Source organism: Rattus norvegicus, chromosome 10, assembly GCF_036323735.1.
Source record: "Rattus norvegicus strain BN/NHsdMcwi chromosome 10, GRCr8, whole genome shotgun sequence".
Taxonomy (NCBI): domain Eukaryota; kingdom Metazoa; phylum Chordata; class Mammalia; order Rodentia; family Muridae; genus Rattus; species Rattus norvegicus.
Window position 1 is genome coordinate 90,028,979 of NC_086028.1, and position 19,569 is coordinate 90,048,547.

Genomic DNA, 19,569 nt, shown 5'->3' on the forward strand with positions numbered 1-19,569 from the left:
CTTCTGGTTGGTCATATCCTCCTCCTGCCTTTGGTCACCATCATGGTTTTTGTTAAGCTTCCTTTGTGAGGAAGTTGTAATTCTGCAACAATTCCAGGAGAAGGAGTGGGATGCAGAGGGTGTTGTGTTTGGATTGAATGGCCTGAAAGTTGGCTGGCCGGGGGCAGAGGGGAGCAGAGGGGAGCCCCCTGAAGAAGGCTTACTGCTACTCAAGCATAGTTCCCCCTCAGCCTCTCTCCTCATCTGGATCTTATAGGGATAAACCAGAGCTGGGTTCTGACCAGCCAAAGCCCCTCCTTAGGCCACGTGAACAGAGTCCATGTGACTAGGTGCAAGTATGCAATATTTACGGATCACTATGGTGAATCTTTGCCCTCTGGGGCAGACTGAGGGGCCGGACGGAGGGAAGGATCTGCTTGTTGATGGGGTGGAGTCGGAAAATGGGTAGCAACTAGGACCAAAGGAGACCAAAGAAGGGAGGTAGAAAGTCCAATGAAATAGTCCCTTCTGAATGGAATAAAGTGAATGCCAACGTCTACCATCACTAAGCAAGAGGGAGGAGGGGCGGGGTTGGGGAGCTTGCCGTGGGGCAGAATGTGTCAAGCAGGGAGGAACTCTGGGCTGTAACTAGAACATGGCTGTTATCTTTTTCCTGAGGGAGCTGAACTTCCCCTGCACAGGGCAAGCTTAACTATTGAAAGCGTTAGGATCTTGACTTTAAACAGCCAAAGGTGGGGCCGGGTGTCACTCAGCCCTCTGCCTCCCCTTGTCTTGACTGCTTCAAGTGGTGCTGATGCTGGCAGTGCCTCTGAAAACAACTGGTTGGGCTCAGCTTGTGGTCCTTAAAGGACAGCAGCCCTTGGGTGTGTATAGCAAGCGCTTGGCTGGGTAAGAGGGAAACAGAGCCAAGTGTATGAGTGGGGTGTCTTGGGCCCATCCACATAGGGTGTGTTCTTGGAGAGACGGAGACATGGTTAGATAACACGGTCTCGGGTAATGTGTTCTCCCTCATCAGTACAACCAGCAGAGGCACCAGCTTCACACGGACCTAGAACCTATATTTTTGGCTTAGGTGGTATCATACCGGAGTCTAGAACTTCCCGAAATCATAAGGTAATTTAACAAGCTGGAAGTGCTTGTTAAACATGAAGGCTCTCGGGATGGACCCTGGACCTATTGCATCAGATCAGGTTGTTATGGTAGCGAGGGGGACAACATTGTTACTGGTGGGGGCTGGGATTGGACAGCGTGGATGGAGGGAGAAATGGGGTTGCCGGGTAAATACAGAACACCCAATTCAAGTTGGATTAGATAGCGTATCTTGGTAAGCATTGCGTATTTCCTAAAATTGGCAACCGTAAGACAGAAAGAAATGCTAGGAATTGCTACCCAGGATACCTGAGCCAGGTTGGAAGGTGGGCCAGCTCACAAACTGACATCCAAGACTGAAAGAGGAAGAATGGGTTCGGGGTTAGCAAGTAGACGATTCTAGCGGGACTTACTCTCCCTGCTCTTTATCTGCCAGGGAAAGGCTCAGGATGCTAATTACAGTGTGTGTGTGTGTGTGTGTGTGTGTGTGTGTGTGTGTGTGTGTGTGTGTGTATGTGTGTGTGTGTGTGTATGTGTGTGTGTGTGTGTGTATGTGTGTTTATGTTTATCAGGGTCTCAGGATCATGGCTGAAGTCTCTTTATACTTATTTTTAAACAGGAGCACAGATGTCTACCTTGAGTTTGGCCCCAAACTCAAGAGGATCAAAGTGGTGGTATAAGATCAAGGCCAGACTAGGGAGATGGCTCAGTGGATAAGAGAACTTGTGGTGCAAACAAGAGACTTGAGTTCAAATCCCCAGGACACTCATACAAGCTGGGCATGGCCCCTGTGCTTCTGACTGCAATGTTAGGGTGCAGAGACAAGGCGATACCAGGAGTCAGATGTCCTATCCAAAAATAGTGAACTTCAGATTCCCAGAGAGACCTTCTATCAAAAAATAAGGTGGCTGGATGGGGTGGTGGGCGCACCTTTAATCAATCCCAGCATTGGTGAGGCAGAAGCAGGTAGATCTCTGTGAGTCTGAGGTCAGCCTGGTCTTCATAGGGAGTTCTAGGGCAGCCAGGACTACATGCTGAGATTCTGCCTTGAAAAAAAAAAAAAAAAAAGGAGAGTGATTAAGGACGAGGCACCCGACATCCTCCTCACGTGTGTGCCCAGGCACACCTATACATACCTGTGTATATGTGCATAACACACGCACACACACACACACACACACACACACACACACACACACGAGTGCACACACACACCCCACAGAACAAAACTCAAGGTAATTTTTGCCTACATAGAAGTTCAAGGCCAGTCTGGGCTAAAGGAAATCCTGCCTCAGCAAACAAGCAAACAAACAGTGGTATGAGAGTGCCCCGCCCCTCATCTTGTAAACCAACAAAGCATGGATCTTAATAGTTTGGGGCTAGGGAGACAGCTCTGTAATGGAACCTAGCACATGTAAGTCCACTCCCAGGGCTTCCTCCAAGGAGAAGAGCCCACAGAAGCAGCGGCAGTTATAACGGGGGACTGCAGGAAGGTGACTGCTAATACTTTCATTTACACTGGACCCCCAGAGGATTTGAGTGTATTTGACTCATACTGAGACTCTGTGTTTTGAAATCATCTCACAGTCTTATTTTAGCCCCGGCCCAACCCTGCGAGACAGATATCACAGTGACGATTATTCATGCTGTACTTTCCCTAAACAGGATTAAGGGGGACTGCTCCTAATTGCGTGTGTGTCTCTCTCCCAGGAAGGGGTGGGGGTAATCCAGGAACTCACAGAGCTGGGAGCCTGGAGCCTCCCATCTCCGTGGGTGACCTCCTACCCCCCGGGGGGGCATGGCTTGACTCTTTAGTCAACGTCGGGTTTTGATGGGACCTAGAACATTAATACCCACCCTCTCTTCTAGTTTTCTCTCTCCGTGACCTGGAGATACCATTTCTTCCATCTGGGCTTGGGGTGGGACTGCGGCCAAGGGTGTTGAAGACATTGCCTTGGTATCTTTGGGATCTTTCCAGAGTGGGAGGCTCTCAGGAAGAGCTGGGCCATTGAGCAAGCCTGTTAGGTTTCTGACCTCTAACGTCATCGATTGTAAAGGGAGGGAGACAGCCTGGTCTTATTTTTCAGTGTTTATTTTTGTTTTTCTAAGGAAATTTATAGGAAGCATAAGGACTGTTTGGCATGTCTGAACATTCAACCCTCTCTTACTAAGACTGAGGTTAGAAAGTAGAGCGAGGAGGGCCCCTCAGAAGCATTCGCTCCCCTTGCTGAGCCCGAAGATCTTGGGTGGCTTGCTGTTCTCCCTCAGCTCCAGTCTCCCCCTCCCGGTTCTCTCCATCAGCCTCTGCCTTGCTCTGGAAAGACTCAGCTCTTCTGGCTTCCCAGTGATTTAATCACTGCCTTTTGGGAGGGTTTTCTCTGAGGTCTGTGGGTAGTTGGAATCAGAGATAAAGGTGATGATGATGTTGTGTGTGTGTACATGCATGAATATATGTATACATGTGTGTATGTGTGTGTACGTGTGTGTACATGTGTGTATATGTGCATGTGCATGCTTTAGAAGGAAGAGACCGCCTCCTGGGAGTGTGTGGTTCAGACGGATGAGAGATGGGCACAGACAGAGCTGGGAGGCTGATCAAAAACTTGGTCATCCCAGTAGTTAGTTCTACTTAGTTCTTCCCACTGCTTTTCTGTTAGGTGTCAGGAGAGAGATTTTCTTCTCTCATAGTCAGGGATGGTCTGTGGTGTCCCTTATGGGACATTTGTAGCCAAGAAGGTTAAGTTTTATTCCCCTCGTGGAGGCGATTCCTTTGCCTCATCTGAAAAGCTGAGAGAGAGGGAAGGTACTGTCCTGAAGCCCCTTCGCCTTTCTGTTTGGGTCAGGTTGGGGTGTATATGTGTGAGTGAGGGTGGTGTGTGTGTGTGTGTGTGTGTGTGTGTGTGTGTGTGTGTGTAGTGTGTATGTGTGTATGCAGTGTGTGTGTGTGTAGTGTGTATGTGTGTATGCAGTGTGTGTGTGTGTTTGTGTAAGGGTGCAGTGTGTATGTGTGAGTGAGGGATGTGTGTGTGTGTGGGGGGGTGGGTGCAGTGTGTATGTGTGAGTGAGGGATGTGTGTGTGTGTGTGTGTGTGGAATGTGTGTGTGTGTGTGTGTGTGGTGAGGATGAGGTGTGAGTGTGTTAGTGCTGTCACTGTATAACCCCCTCCCCCCACACACAGGTCTTTAACTCATCACAGGACCTCCTGAGCTTTAGAAGGTGTGTGGCTGTTTGTGGACTGATCTCTCAGCAGGTGTCCTGGTGACCAGGTTACGTGTGCACAGCTGAACAGGAAGGACTTACCCTTCTTTTCTGATCTTCTCACTGCTTTATCTTGCATCCCTGTCTCTGGATGCCTGGGGCATTCTCCGCTGTGGCTCCTCCCGGCACTCTTCTTCCCAGCTAGCCTTTCTACGTTTTACTACATTCTCCAGTCTACGGAATGCACAAAACTTACTTTATGAGGCTACCCAGGGGCAGAAAATCTAGGTGGTGTCTCAACTGTGTCACTGTAAGCTCCGAGACACTGGGCGAGTTACTTAACTTCTTTAACCTCAAATTTCTTAGCTAGGAGCTAGAAAGTTGGCCTCCTCGTCTGGTCTGTGAAGCCTCCTACCTTGAGGTTCTTCACCTGTAGAACAGTAAGGAGCAATGCTAGCATCACCAAGCTTCGAGCAGCGCAGTGACTCTCCTGAAGTGCTTGTCCCATGCTGTATGCAGCGAGGGCTCAGTAAACGTTAGTAGTTGTCCTTGTATGTATGTATGTATGTATGTATGTATGTATGTATGTATGTATGTAGTATGTATGCATGTATTGGTGATGACTCTTGGAAGGTGGTAGTTAGGAGAGTCTAAAGACCTAGACATCAGGAAATAGGGGCAGGTAGGGGTGTGCCAGCTTTCAGATCAGTCCCCCCAACCTGGCACGTGATAGCTGGACATGTGCTCACTTAGTGCTGGTTAAACATGCCTAGTGTCAGAGGGCGACAGAACTGAAAACACCATGTCTGCTGCTAACCCCACCTATCAAAAAAAATCAGGAAACTAAGACTCAGAGTGACTTCTGTGGTGTCACATGGCTAGCTAGTGGTGACCTAGATCTGAGGCCTGTTTCCTGATCTCAGTGTCCTTCCTAGAACATTTAATTCTTGCATGTGACACAAAGACCCAGACCCTGAGGCTGAAGTGATACATGTCAGTGCCTTTTTTGTCCAGAGTGAAGGAGGAAGCTGACAGAGCAGCGCCTGTCCTCCCAGCATTTCCCCAGCTTATGGAGTTTATGCATAGGTAGCTTATTCAGGAACTTCTTATCAACAGATCACGTTCATAGCTAACACTTACTGAGTCTTACTGCGTGCGTGGTGTTATTTAACCTTGCATGGCATCCCTGTGATGAGAAGTTCTTCTTACTGTTAATTATTTTTAAAGTAATATTTTTTTATTGTGGTAGAATACATATAACAGAATTGATCATCTTGACCTTCTGTGTGTGTGTGTGTGTGTGTGTGTGTGTGTGTGTGTGTGTGGTATGTGCATGTGTGGGATCTATCTTCTCTCTCTCTCTCTCTCTCTCTCTTTCTTTTTCTCTCCAGCTTATTTTATTTCTTTTTTTTTTTTTTCGGAGCTGGGGACCGAACCCAGGACCTTGCGCTTGCTAGGCAAGCGCTCTACCACTGAGCTAAATCCCCAACCGCTTATTTTATTTCTTGAGACTCAGGGTCTCTCATTGAACCTGGGGTTCATCAAGATGACTAGCCTTGCTGGTCAGCAAGCCCAGGGATCCCCCTGTCTCTGCCTCCCTAGCTCTGGGCTTGCAGGCATGTGTCACTGTTCCAAGGTTTGTGTGTGTGTGTGTGTGTGTGTGTGTGTGTGTTGCACTCAGGTTTCATTCTTGTGCAGCAAACACTTTCCTGACTGAACCATCTCACCAGCCCCTTCCTAACCGTTCCTTTTTATTATCTTTCCACTGTGCCCATCTTAAGTGTCCGGGTGAGTGATGTTAAGTCTGTTTACAATGTGAAACCCTCACTGTCATCCATCCCATAACTGAATTTCATTATGCTAAGCTAGAACTTCGGGCTCATTAAACAACTCTTCCTCCTTCTCAGCCCCTGGCAACCATCATTCCCCCTTCCTCCTCTGTGGTTTCGATTGCTGTCTGTAGCCCAGGATGACTTTTCCCCTTCATGATACAGCTGAAGGAAGTGAGCGTGGAGAGCTATGTGTCATGCTCTGGTTCCCAGTCAATGGTGACGACACTCAGGGTCAGTCTCAGCCAGTCTCAGCCAGTCTCAGCCAGCTCATTCCTGTGCTCTTATTCTTTACCCTCCACAGTATCTGCTCTATCATCATTGTCCTGGGTAAAGAGGGGAGGCAGGAAACACACAATCGTGGACCTTATAAAACTGCCAGCACGTAACACAACATCTATGAATGGTTTTAAACTTCAGCCCACGGAAAGAAATACCTCATGCCTTGTTACTCGTTATATGTGCCAAGCCCCATCTTCCAGTAAATAAAAGATTCCCCAAACAACATTGAAGCTTTCATTTATATACTTGGGTATTTTTTCTGTTCTATTTAATTATGTTTTACTTATGAACCTAGTTTTGAGACTTGCAAACCAATTCTATTCTACAGTTTGGAAAACACTAGTTTAGCAGGCTTCTTACTTAATGGTTCCCCTCCTCGGTTGTCAATCAACGAACAGGTCCTAACTGAGTCTGCTCGCCCCTCCGGTGAGTGTGAGTGTCCCTAGGGATTAACCTAGGAAGGACCACAGCAGTCTTTTGTGTAGATTAGTTCCAAAGGGCCAGAGATGCTCTTAGCCCTAGGGAGGTGACTTATCAGGCAGGAGGCATAGCCACCCTATCTCTGATGTCGGCCTCCCCTTGGGTTCTTATCCTCATAGTCTCTGCCTCAGAACTCGCCCCGCTGTAACCTGAAAAAGAACCTGCTGAAGGATAAGTGCTCCCCAGAGTCTATTGAGTTCCCAGTCAGCGAGGCCCAGATCCTGGAAGCTCTTCCGCTCAGCAGCAAGGGCTCAGGAGACAGCGCCCAGATCACTCAGGTCAGCCCCCAGAGGATCGCCCTTCGGCTGCGGCCAGGTAGGCACAGGGGTGGGTGGGTGTGGGTGAGGTGGGTGTAAGGGGATCGTCTTGGGGAGAGAGACGTGAAACCAGCGGGCACAGGGCATCCCATCTGAGGTCTGAGTAGGAACTCTTGGGGGAGGGGCAGCACAGGATAGGAATGGGGTGGAAAGAGGAGGAGATGGGGACGGGGAGGTGTGGGCAGGAGAATGTGGGGAGGTGTCAGGATTGGGGTCACAAGGTCTGAGTGTGAACCCCAACTCCACCACACTAATCCTTAACGGCTCTGCGTCCTCCTGATGTGTTTTATCTTGTCGATAGCTTTTTTTTTTTTTTTTTTTTCGGAGCTGGGGACCGAACCCAGGGCCTTGCGCTTCCTAGGCAAGCGCTCTACCACTGAGCTAAATCCCCAACCCCTTGTCGATAGCTTTGATGGAGGTGCAGATGAGAGGAAGGATGAGGATTGAGTTGTGAGCCTGTTTCCCTCAGGGTACGGGGACCGCTTGGGAGCTAACAAAGTAGGGACAGAGAAGGGAGCACCATTAGGCTAAGGCGAGCTTTATGAAGTATCTACTTGACTGAGTCGGTTAAGAGTTTGAGAGAGATCCACTCCATGCAACGCATCTATGGGATTTGGAGAAAAGCAGGGTGTTAATGGCTTTGGAGACAGTATCTCTCCTGTCAGCCTGGAACTCACATGCAACCCAGACTGGCCTTGACTTTGCAGTAGTCTCCCTGCTTCTGACTGGTGCATGCTGGGATTATGGGCTTGTACCACCAGGCCCAGGATAACTCCTATCCTTCAAAGCATTGGAACTGTAGCAACTGACAGTTGGATGACTTAGAATAGTGGACCCTGGGACCCAGAGGGTCCCACACATAGGGATTTAGAGCTGGTGAGAAATCATAGAATGGAAACGAAGAGGTTCAAGAGACTGCAAGAGGACAGGAGTTGGAAGGAAGGGTGTGTGTGTGTGTGTGTGTGTGTGTGTGTGTGTGTGTGTGTGTGTGGTGGGGGGAAGGGAGGCAACCAAAACTTTCAAGCATAATTTGATCAAGCAGTTATGCTCCATGGAGGCCTACTCATTCATTTAATCCTAGAAGAAGAGGAGGTGGACAAAACCCCCAAAACCTAACACCCTTCTGCCTTCCAGATGATTCGAAGATCTTTTCACTCCAAGTGCGGCAGGTGGAGGATTACCCTGTAGACATCTACTACTTGATGGATCTGTCTTTCTCCATGAAGGATGATCTGTCCAGCATCCAGACCCTGGGTACCAAGTTGGCCTCTCAGATGCGCAAGCTTACCAGCAACCTTCGGATTGGCTTTGGGGCCTTTGTGGACAAGCCCGTGTCTCCATACATGTTCATCTCCCCACCACAGGCGATCAAAAACCCCTGTTACACGTAAGCCCTCCCTCCATGAGCTGGTGAAGCACCCCTCCCTTTATCTCAGGCTGGTCCATGTCCTGCTTCCTGTTCTTAGCTCCAGGATTTTCCTTCTCAAGTTTACTTTTAATTTCTTTTTCTATGTCTGTTTGCATATACGTGTGCCAGGTGACCATGGAGGCCAGAAGAGGGTGTCAGATTCCTTGGGACAGGGGTTGCAGGTGGATGTGAGCTGGGAACCAAACTCTGCTGTTCTTCTGGGAGAGCATTAAGTGCTTTTGTCATTGACCCACCTTTCTAGCATCTTTCAGGTTGTTTCATTGGCTGCTTTATGCAAGAACCATAGCATTTCGAGCTTGTTCTCTGCCTGGAAGGGGGGCCTACTATTGGAGTATTGTGCCAATAGGACTCATGGCTGCCAGGGGTCTTATACAGAAGTGTCACCAGCTTTTTGGCTTTGCCACAAAGTAGCAGATGTTTGGGGGACAAGCTCAAAAGCAGAGAGAAGTCTAGATGAATCAGAATGGAATTGTGGTCTCAGAGGAATAGGTTCTATGGTCCTTATTACAGTCATCAAGGGCACACATTTCACACAGTTAGAATGCAAGAATGTTAAATCGCTTTATTAACTCTTTAACGGTATTAAGTTCTCTCTATTCACTTCCTTTATAGAAATATATGTTTTAAAAAATGTTATTGTTTCATGTGTATAAATGTTGCCCGCATGCATGTCTGTGTACCATGAGTGTGCCTGGTGCCATAAGAGGCCAGAGTAGGGTATTGAATGTCCTGAAGTTGGAGTTACCGACGGCTGTGAGCTACCATGTGGTTGCTGAAATTAAACCTGGGTCCTCTGGAAGATCAATAAGATCAATGAATGTCTTTAACCTCCCAACCATCTCTCCAACCCTCACACTCCTTTTTTTTTCCCTTTTTTTTTTGAGTCAGGTTTTTGCTAGGCTGGCCTCAGCCTCCTGAGTGCTGTATTACAGACACGAGCCAACCCACCTTACCTCTGAGGTTGGAGGAGCTCTAGGAATCGGAACTTAGGGTCTCATGTTTGCTGGCAAGCGTTCTACCACTGAACAACGCCTCCAGCCCTGGGCCTTTAGCTTGCGTGTGGTTGGTTACTTTTCTTGCTCTGGTGATCAAACACTTGGCAGAAGCAACTAAAGGGAGGAAAGGTTCATTTTGGCTCAGATCCCTGAGTATGTATCCCATCATGGCAGGTAAGGCATGACATGGCTAAAGTGGCTTGGTCTGTGGTAGCAGGAACCTGTGGCAGCTACTTGCTACATGCCACCAGGGCTGGACTGGACAGGAAGCTGGCTTGGAACAATGCAGCCTTGCCCATATAACCCTAAGTAAGCCAGCAAGGGTCTATGTGAAAGGTTCTATAACCTTATAATTGTGCCACACTGTGCCACCACCCGGGGAGCAAGTGTGCAAGCACGTGAGCCTGTAGGGCCCATCTCACATTCAAACCATAGCAGTTTACTATTGAATGGCTTTCTTGATGAAGACTGTAACTCTATGTACGGTAGTCATTTAAAACTATGACTACCAGGGCTGGAGAGATGGTTACGAATGCTTCCCACTCTTCCAGAGGATCCGACAGAGTCCAGGTCCAGTACCCAAGTCAGGCAGCTCTTTTTTTTTTTTGGAGCTGGGGACCGAACCCAGGGCCTTGTGCTTGCTAGGCAAGCGCTCTACCACTGAGCTAAATCCCCAACCCCAGTCAGGCAGCTCTTAACACAAGCCTGGAGCTCCCACTCTAGGGGAGCAAATGCTGCCTTCTGGCTTCTATGGGCATCAGCATTCTCTCTCCACTCTCTTTCCCCTCTCCTTTTCGTAATTAGAAATAAACTATATTGAAATGATGATTTCTGGGCTGACAAGGCATAGCTATAATTTTTAACTTTATAAAAAAAATTCTACAGTATAGTTTTTTTTTTTTTTTGGTTCTTTTTTCGGAGCTGGGGACCGAACCCAAGGCCTTGCTCTTCCTAGGTAAGCGCTCTACCACTGAGCTAAATCCCCAGCCCCTACAGTATAGTTTTAAACTTCTGTCTGAGCTCCATGTTCCCCCAGAAAAGACATCAGTTAGTCGGGGGAGAGCCATGCATGATCTGTGAATTTACTGGACATCTGCCTGACTGTTGCAGTAAAATGTTAATGATGACAGCTATGGAAGCCCGAGCCCCGCTCTTGCAGAATGGTCCCACGATAGCTCTCACAGGAGAAGGAAACACTGTTCCTCCTCCATATAGATCCCGCCGCTGGGCTGCGCCTTTAGCTCTGACTTCATCTGGCTTATGTATTAATTACTTTTCTTGTTGCTGTGACCAAATCCTCGATGGAGTACAGATTCAGAAAGGCTATGAGAGAGCTCGTGCTTGGTAAATGGGGAACCTGGGTTTCATCTGCCCTGTCTGGTTTCATTGCTTCCTTTTTTTGCCCTTTTGCCTATCTGGAGGTATGGTTGGGATCCCACAGGTAGCTTGAAGGGCTTGGAGTCTAGACTGTCTCAGTAATTGTGATTCTGTGAGACTGGAGGTGTAGCTCTGTGGTAGAGCCTGTATCTGGCTTGCATGAGACTTTGGGCTCAATCTTTAGTACTCACGTGTGTGTATGTGTGTGTGTGTGTGTGTGTGTGTGTGTGTGTGTGTGCGAACACACACACACAGACATACAGACACACACAAAGACATACAGACACAGAGAGAGACATAAACACAGACACAGAGACACAGACAGAGACACAGAGACACATACAGAGATACACACACAGAGACAAACACACAGAGACATAGACACAGACACAAACACACACACACACACACACACACACACACACAGAGAGAGAGAGAGAGAGAGAGAGAGAGAGAGAGAGAGAGAGAGAAAGAAAGAGAGCTAGAGAGCACTTATATGACATGACACCCTGGCGTAGGCATGCCACCAGCCATCTCTCTCTCTTTACCTGACCCCTGTATCACCCTTCCATCATGGCTTCTGCTAAGATGGCTTCTCGTTTCCTCCAGTATGAAGAGTACCTGCTTGCCCATGTTTGGCTACAAACATGTGCTAACACTAACCGACCAGGTGACCCGCTTCAATGACGAAGTGAAGAAGCAGAGTGTGTCACGTAACCGAGATGCCCCAGAGGGCGGCTTTGACGCCATCATGCAGGCTACAGTCTGTGATGTGAGTTTGGAAGGCAAGGGTTGCCGGGTGTATCTGGCACAAATCAAAATGGGGAAGGAAACGGTTCACTTGGGGATATCCAGTATGATGGGGGTGGAAAGCATACAGGACTTTGTACAGTATGTGTAATAAATTGCTCCTGATACACAGTCTGTCTATATCCATGCCAAGACCACAGCTGACACCTCTTTAAACCACAGTAGTTCCAGATCTTTCCTAGGGAGAACATCTTCCCACATTTTCTGGAATTATTTCCGAATCATGCCTGGGTTAACTTGACCTCAGCAAAGTGGGCAGATGTTAGGGTGGGATTTCATCTGGCCCGGGCCAGCTCTGTGGATGCAGATGGGTTCCTGTCACTGGAGGAGTTATGTGTGGAGTTGAAGAAGGTGTGCTTCAGCCTCATGAACTAATCAACGATGGGATGGCTTCCTTATGGGGAATAAAACCCACATTGCAAAGCTCTAGTTTATGTTCCAAGGCCCGGGGCTGTGGTCGCTGTCCAAGACAACTTGTCCAGCTTTTTGGCTCTGCCAGTTCTGAGGTCTTTGTTTTGTATTGATGACATAGCTGATGTCACTGTTTGTTTTTTTTTAATAGGAAAAAATTGGCTGGAGGAATGATGCATCCCATTTGCTGGTGTTTACCACTGATGCCAAGACCCATATTGCCCTGGACGGAAGGCTGGCAGGCATTGTCTTGCCCAATGATGGGCGCTGCCACATTGGCCCGGACAACCACTACTCTGCTTCCACTACTATGGTGAGATGCCTTGTCTCCGCTCTGGTCTATGCTCACTTTGGTAGGGCACGGCTTTTGTGTGAATTTGGGCGCCATGTGGGGCTATTCCCATTCCTGCATAGCCCACCGGGGCTGTCTCATCCGCGGTATGAGCTGTCTGACCATGGAGAGGTCCATGCCTGTGGTCGGTGTTCACACTGTGTCTACAGTCATCGGCACCAGCATCTTGGCATCCAGAATGGACCCGAGCGATGGGCCAGGCACAGCTGCAGAGCTCATGTTTCCCCTTCCTCTGTGAATGGCCTCTTCGTGGAGTCAAGCTCCCTTGTAGCTACGAAGGAAAAAAAAAGGGAGCGGAAAGGACAAAGGTTTCATTGATGAAATAAAAAACCCCAGAGAGCAGAGCCTGTTGAGGAAAGGTTAAAGGGCATGGAGTCGTTTGGCTTGAAGGAAAGATGGTCTGTGGGTAATTTAGGATGATGCGTAAGAAAACTTCTGAAAAGTTATTTTATGTGTTTTAGTCAAGTATAGACCGTTAATTAAATAAGAGGGAAGGAGCTTACATTGAAATAGGAGAAGTTGCTGTAAGCCAGGAGACAAATGTAACACTGTTTAACATAGTAGCACTTTGGGTGTTTGGGAGGAAGCCTTGAAGTTTTAGATGTCTTCCCCCCCACCCCCATTTGGGTCTCGCTATGCATTCTGGGCTGGGTTGTAACTCTTAGCCCTTTTGCCTCCACCTCACAGATTCCAGGGTATGACAATGTGCCTCTATGCCTGCTTTGTTTGCTTGTGTTTTGAGAAAGGGTCTCTCTCGCTCTATTTGTAGCCCAGGCTGGCCTTCACCTTGCAATCCTCTGTCTCTGTCTTCTGAGTGTTGGGATTAGGAGTCTGTTGATTTTTCTGGTCTGGAGCTTGAACCTGGCATCTCACATTATATTAGATATTATCCAACCACCAAGCTACCCCCAGGCCTACTCTATTTTTTTTTAAAATCCATAAATGGAGGAACCACCTGTAGCTTAAAAATGATTAAAGGCAGGACACTGGCCTAGAGAGCTCACAAACTCCCTCGCAAGGTCTAGGTTTCCGTGGACGTAGTTACGCTTTGTACTGTTTCCTCGTCTCTCCACTTCCTTGGTATTAGCCGCATCCAAGTTGAGCATGGTCAGCAAGCATTGACACTAGTCACTAGCACTGAGCAGGAGCTGCGAGAGGTGAAAAAGCTACAAGGACCTACTCTTAGGAGGTCTAGATGAAGAGAGAGGATATAGCCCTACACATTAGCATGGGACGCATGATGAACGCATGGGTAGGTGACACAATCAAGGGCTATTCACAGAGCAAGGAGGAAAAGTTCTTAGTAGCTGGGATGGTCAAGGAGGGCCTCTTGGAGGAGGTGAACTTAGGCTAAGGAAGGAGGAGGATTACCAAGATGACAGTCACTTCAGGTAGCAGGAGGAATAAGCTAGGTCAGTAGGGGTGAGAGACATTGGACTGTGAGGCTGAGGTCCTGTGGCAGGTGACAGTAGAGTGAGGTTAGGGCATTTGCCCGTAATTCCACAATGACAAAGCCTAGCCCACAGGGTTTTGATCTGAGCAGGAAGGAAGGTGCTTGGTTTTGGAACCACCAGCCCAGGGTTCACTGCTGAGCTTCTGTGGCTTTTCCCTTTCTCTCGGGCATTGCACCATTTTTCTGTTGCTAACGGTATAACAGCGTGGACACAGTAAGTTGGAAAAGAGCTTTGGTTTTGTTTTTAGAATTTTTGAATTTGAGGGACCGCATCTGGTGATGATCACTGCTGGCTGAGTCCCAAGACTCAAGCTGTCCTGAGGTGGGAGGTCAGGGAGCATGCGTGTGGGCTTCCTCTTTCATTGGTTGTCTTCGTGTGTGTCTACGCCTTCAGTGTCTCACAGGGGAACTCAGTTCCAGCATATGAAACCTGAGGGGCTCACTGAAGCCACACACAAACGTAACACCCACTTTGATTAGTGGGTAAAAATCTTTTACGTTTCACATTGCCTTGCTCATACCCCAAATAAGACAGGCTCAAAGGCTAGGGACCCCTATGAGACACCCCCCATTAACCTTCCACCTTTCCCCCATTTCCAGGATTACCCATCTCTGGGGCTGATGACTGAGAAACTATCCCAGAAGAACATTAACTTGATCTTTGCAGTGACCGAAAATGTCGTCAGCCTTTACCAGGTAACTAGGACTCTGGGCTTCTCTCTTGTCACCACAGGTGGACCAGTCCCAGGTGGCCAGCTCCTGCTGTCACTAGCCAGGACCCCAACCAGGAAAAATCCTTTCTAAACTCATTCTCCAGGGAGTTTACATTCCTCCCCGTAGCCTTCTCCTCCAACCTCTCACCTATAAGGAAGACTGTGGTGGTGTGTGATGGCGGAGACAGGACTCAGTGGGGGAAGGGGTATAAATTTGCTTTTTTTTAAATAAGCTTTCTCGGATATGAAAATGTACTAGATCTGTTCTTGTAGTAACAAGACAGATATTCCACAGTGCCCTTCAAACTTCATTTTAAGACTGCCAGTTGGGCAGTGGTGGTGCATGCCTTAAATCCCAGTACTTGGGAGGCCGAGGCAAGTAGATCTCTGAGTTTGAGAACAAGGTCCAGGACAGCCAGGGTTGCACGGTGAAACCCTGTCTTCAAAAGCCAACCAACCAGCCAAACAAACAAACAACCAAACAACCAAACAACCAAGGCTGCCAGTCTGACTAAGGAGGGCTTGAGGAGGAGACTTTCTTCAGTACGCTGTGGACATCTTAGTCTTCCTTTCTAGAATTACAGTGAGCTCATCCCGGGGACCACAGTGGGAGTCCTGTCTGATGACTCAAGCAATGTCCTTCAGCTCATCGTTGATGCTTACGGGGTAAGAATGCTGGCCCAGGAGGCCCTGGTGAGTCTGCTGGACACGGCTTACTCATCAGAACTTAAAAAAGAAGCAGAAGAGGGATGTAGTGGTCTACAGCAGAAAGCAGGCCCATAAATTTCCTTCAGGAAGGAAATTTATCAAGAAGCCATGCTTGGGCCTGTGGGTGGAAGAATATTAGATAAAAACAATACAGTATGGGGGTCTGTACACAATAGGGCCTTAAAGGGGCAAGGGGCTTCCCTTTAGAGCCTGAAGAAGAGCAAGGAAGAGAGAGAGAGAGAGAGAGAGAGAGAGAGAGAGAGAGAGAGAGAGAACAAACTTCCATAAGAGTGATGGGAGGGGATGCCCAAGGAGCCTCTTTGAAGAGCAGCTTTATCTCCAGACCAAATCTTCCTGATGACTCTGAGACCAACCCCCTAGAACAAGGGAAAGGTCCAGTTCTTTATATGCTTAGGAGTGGCAGGAAGTTTACAGTCATGTGATTTGGTTGAACATGGCACCCAGAGAAGCCAGAAGGTACTATATACATTGAGCACAGTCAAGTCAGAGCACAAATTGCCTTGGAACTCTCTGTCCCAAAGAGAGCTAGCTGCAGGGAGGTCTGACTCAGGCTGTGGGATCATGCCTAAAGGTGTAGGCTCTGTTCTAACAGAGCTTGGATTTGGGAGCCCTGACTGCCATTCTCCCATGTGGCCTTACTGCATTTCCCTTATGCCCTCAGACGTAGACGGTGGTTGGCCTTGGGAGAAATAGCACCTTCTGAAATGGGCCAGAAAGGAAGGCCAGGGAGGAAAAGGAACAGCATGTGGGGAGCTTGGAGGTGGAGGGGGATGCAGAAGGGGATTAGGTGCATGGAGGATGCACTGTAGGGAGAGCCAGGTCTCAGCAGGATACAGAAGAGGTGACTGAGCCCAGAGACTCTGTGGCAACTGTTGGGTCACCCCCAGGGCAAGTCCAAGGCTTTGTGTGGATGGGCTTTGGCTTTTGTCTGTGTCCTAACCTTGTCTGTGTCCTGTCTTTTGCCCCTTTCTGCTCAGAAAATCCGTTCTAAAGTGGAGCTGGAAGTGCGTGATCTCCCCGAAGAGCTGTCGCTGTCCTTCAATGCCACCTGCCTCAACAACGAGGTCATCCCAGGCCTCAAGTCTTGTGTGGGCCTCAAGATTGGAGACACGGTGAGGAGGTGGGCTAGGGAAGGGACTGACCATGGGCCCCGAAATCTGTGTGTACCCTGACCCTTTCTGGAATTAGACGTTAAAGTAGTAGAATTGCCAATCTTTCCCCTCGAAGTTTCTGATGCCTAAGGTTTCTATAGCTGCCAAGCAAACCCTTATTTCAGTTTGTATTTATTTATTTATTTATTTATTTATTTATTTATTTATTTATTTAAAGAACATCTATTTTGATTTTCCATGTTTGCACCTGCGCATCTGATGGAAAATGAAAATACTCCTTAATCTATTCACCCAGGGTAATGCATTTCTTTTCTCTGCATCATAAAATGGGGCAGTACAGCACCTGTGGACTCCTCTGAGCACTGACTGCACCAGGTTTTATTCTGGCTGACGGAAATCCAACAACAAGTGGAACAGGCAAAAATGTCTGCCCTCTTGAGACTTAAGAGTTTAAACGTTCATCTTGCACCACCATCCCCTCCACAGTTTTCTTCTTATTTTTTAATTTTATGTGTATAGTTATTCTGCCTGCATGTATATTTGTGTATCACACATGTACCTGGTACCTGTGGAGGCTGGAATCAAGTATCAGATTCCTTTGAAATGGAGTTACAGATGGTTGCAATAGGCTGTGTGGATAGTAACCCGGGTCCTCTGGAAGAACCGCCGGTGCTCTTAACCTCTGAGCCATCTCTCCAGCTTCTCTGGTTTTCTTTGCTGGTTCTCCTCTACTCTACCTAACGGACTGGTAGATGGGAGAGAGGAATGAAAAGAAATAGGTCTTCCGGTACCCTATAAATTTATAAGCACACGTGTTCCCACCCCATACTACCTGCCCTGCAATAAAATGCTACATAGTAATCTCTGTTCACCATTGACCTCTGTAGGCGTGGTGTGATGCAAAGCAACATTTTGTGTGTCTTGCTGTTACTATGTTACAATATTACTCCAGCCGGCGTGGTTGGCCAGAGCGAAATGCTCACAAAATCACAGCTTCTGTCCTGCTTGAGCTGGTTTATTTCTCTTCTATTGCTTGTCTTTAACTGTCCAGTGAGATGTACCCCAGTGGTATTATTACTGCTGTGCCAGTGTAGCGTTTACTCTGTAGTTTGATAGAATGAAGGTGAGGAACTCCCCTGGGCAGGTGGATCTGACACCTAATTTTGTTGTCCTTGGAAGGTTGCAGCATAGCATTTCTTCTGGGCCTGGTGTTACCCAGATCCACTTGGGTCTGAATGTCGTCTTTCCGTCCAGGTGAGCTTCAGCATCGAGGCCAAGGTGCGTGGCTGCCCCCAGCAGAAGGAGCAATCTTTCACTATTAAGCCTGTGGGCTTTAAGGACAGCCTTACAGTCCAGGTGACCTTCGACTGTGACTGTGACTGCCAGGCCTTTGCCCAGCCTCTCAGCCCACGCTGCAACAATGGTAACGGAACCTTTGAGTGTGGGGTGTGCCGCTGTGATCAGGGCTGGCTGGGCTCCATGTGTGAGTGCTCCGAGGAGGACTATCGACCCTCTCAGCAGGAAGAGTGCAGCCCCAAGGAAGGCCAGCCCATCTGCAGCCAGCGGGGCGAGTGCCTCTGTGGCCAGTGCGTCTGCCACAGCAGTGACTTTGGCAAGATCACCGGCAAGTACTGTGAGTGTGATGACTTCTCCTGTGTCCGCTACAAAGGGGAGATGTGCTCTGGTGAGTACACCTGCATGCTCCAGAGCCATGCGGGCACGCATACCCATAGTGCTTTGGGAACACCTGTGGGAGGCTTGAGGTTGGCAAGGCGGGCAGAACTGAGGATTCATTTCACTGAATAGAAAAACAGAAATGGACAAGGGAGGCAAACAGTCCTCTCCCCCTTGCTCATTGGCCCCGAGGGAAGCTAAAATGAGTAGGCAGGAGTCAAGAAACATCAAGAGGAAGTAGTTATCTTGCTTTTCTTTCTTTTGCTTTCTCTGATGATGTTGCAAGTTCCCAGTCCTTTGGAATTTAAGGACCAACATATTTCTCATCTCAAAACTAATCAATGTCATGGTAGCTCAGCGCTCCTGTTTACAGATGGAAAATATATGATGTTGGAATACACTGTAAGGTTAATGATAATTTTACTTGAATTTATTTTTCTATCCCCTGAGACTTAGAAAGTAGGGGTACATCTGCAAGGCACTTGGAACAGTCCTTGGAAGGTGATATGCTTGTGTTAAATGTTACCCCTGTTTATCATCTGTCTGCTATTGTTTGTATTCTGTCCCTGTGCTGTCCAAAATGGTAGCCACCAGCCACATGTGACCATTTAAACTAGTTGAGATAGAAAATGTTAAGTTCAGCTTTTCAGTTGGTCAGTAGCCACCTGTGGCCAGGCGGATATTGACCATTTTGACACAGCAGAAAGTTTCACAGGGTGGTGTGGCCATAGGGACTTCCTACCTGCAGATGAAAAGAGAGAGAGAGAGAGAAAGAGAGAGAGAGAGAGAGAGAGAGAGAGAGAGAGAGAGAGAGAGAGAGAGAGAGAAAGCACATGTGTATATATGGGCATACAGACTAGAGGTGGCCATTGTGTGTCTTCTTTTTTTTTGTTTTTTTGGTTCTTTTTTTCGGAGCTGGGGACCGAACCCAGGGCCTTGCACTTCCTAGGCAAGCGCTCTACCACTGAGCTAAATCCCCAACCCCGTGTGTCTTCTTCAATCACTCTCTACCCTACTTTTTGAGATAGGGGCTTCCATTGAGCCTGGAGTTCACTAGTTGGCTAGGCTGGTTAGCCAGTGAGCTCCAGAGATTCAATGGCTTCTGCTTCGAGGTGTTGAGATGACAGCATCTAGATGGGAGCCACTGAGCCTGGCTTTATTTTTTTATTTATTTATTTTTTTACAACCCGGTGCTGGAGATCTTAACTCAGCCCCTCATGCTTGCAACACAAGCTGTCTCTTCAGCCTGAGGACTGGAATTTTGAGCCTTCGAACCTGAAGGGTTCTGAGTTGCCCTTACTGTGAAATTCAGTTCAGTC

The 19,569-nt window shown here is 48.1% G+C and overlaps 1 protein-coding gene across 2 annotated transcripts in view; it reads left to right on the forward strand.

Moving 5' to 3' along the window:
- Itgb3 (integrin subunit beta 3) overlaps positions 1 to 19,569 on the forward strand; it is a 57,861-nt gene that overhangs the window by 19,052 nt on the left and 19,240 nt on the right. For both annotated transcript variants that reach the window (NM_153720.2, XM_063268800.1), the window contains exons 3-10: positions 6,998 to 7,193; positions 8,330 to 8,582; positions 11,606 to 11,768; positions 12,369 to 12,530; positions 14,623 to 14,718; positions 15,312 to 15,401; positions 16,442 to 16,576; positions 17,831 to 18,260. In NM_153720.2, the coding sequence (NP_714942.1) occupies positions 6,998 to 7,193; positions 8,330 to 8,582; positions 11,606 to 11,768; positions 12,369 to 12,530; positions 14,623 to 14,718; positions 15,312 to 15,401; positions 16,442 to 16,576; positions 17,831 to 18,260 (1,525 nt within the window). The remainder of the gene's footprint in view (positions 1 to 6,997; positions 7,194 to 8,329; positions 8,583 to 11,605; positions 11,769 to 12,368; positions 12,531 to 14,622; positions 14,719 to 15,311; positions 15,402 to 16,441; positions 16,577 to 17,830; positions 18,261 to 19,569) is intronic.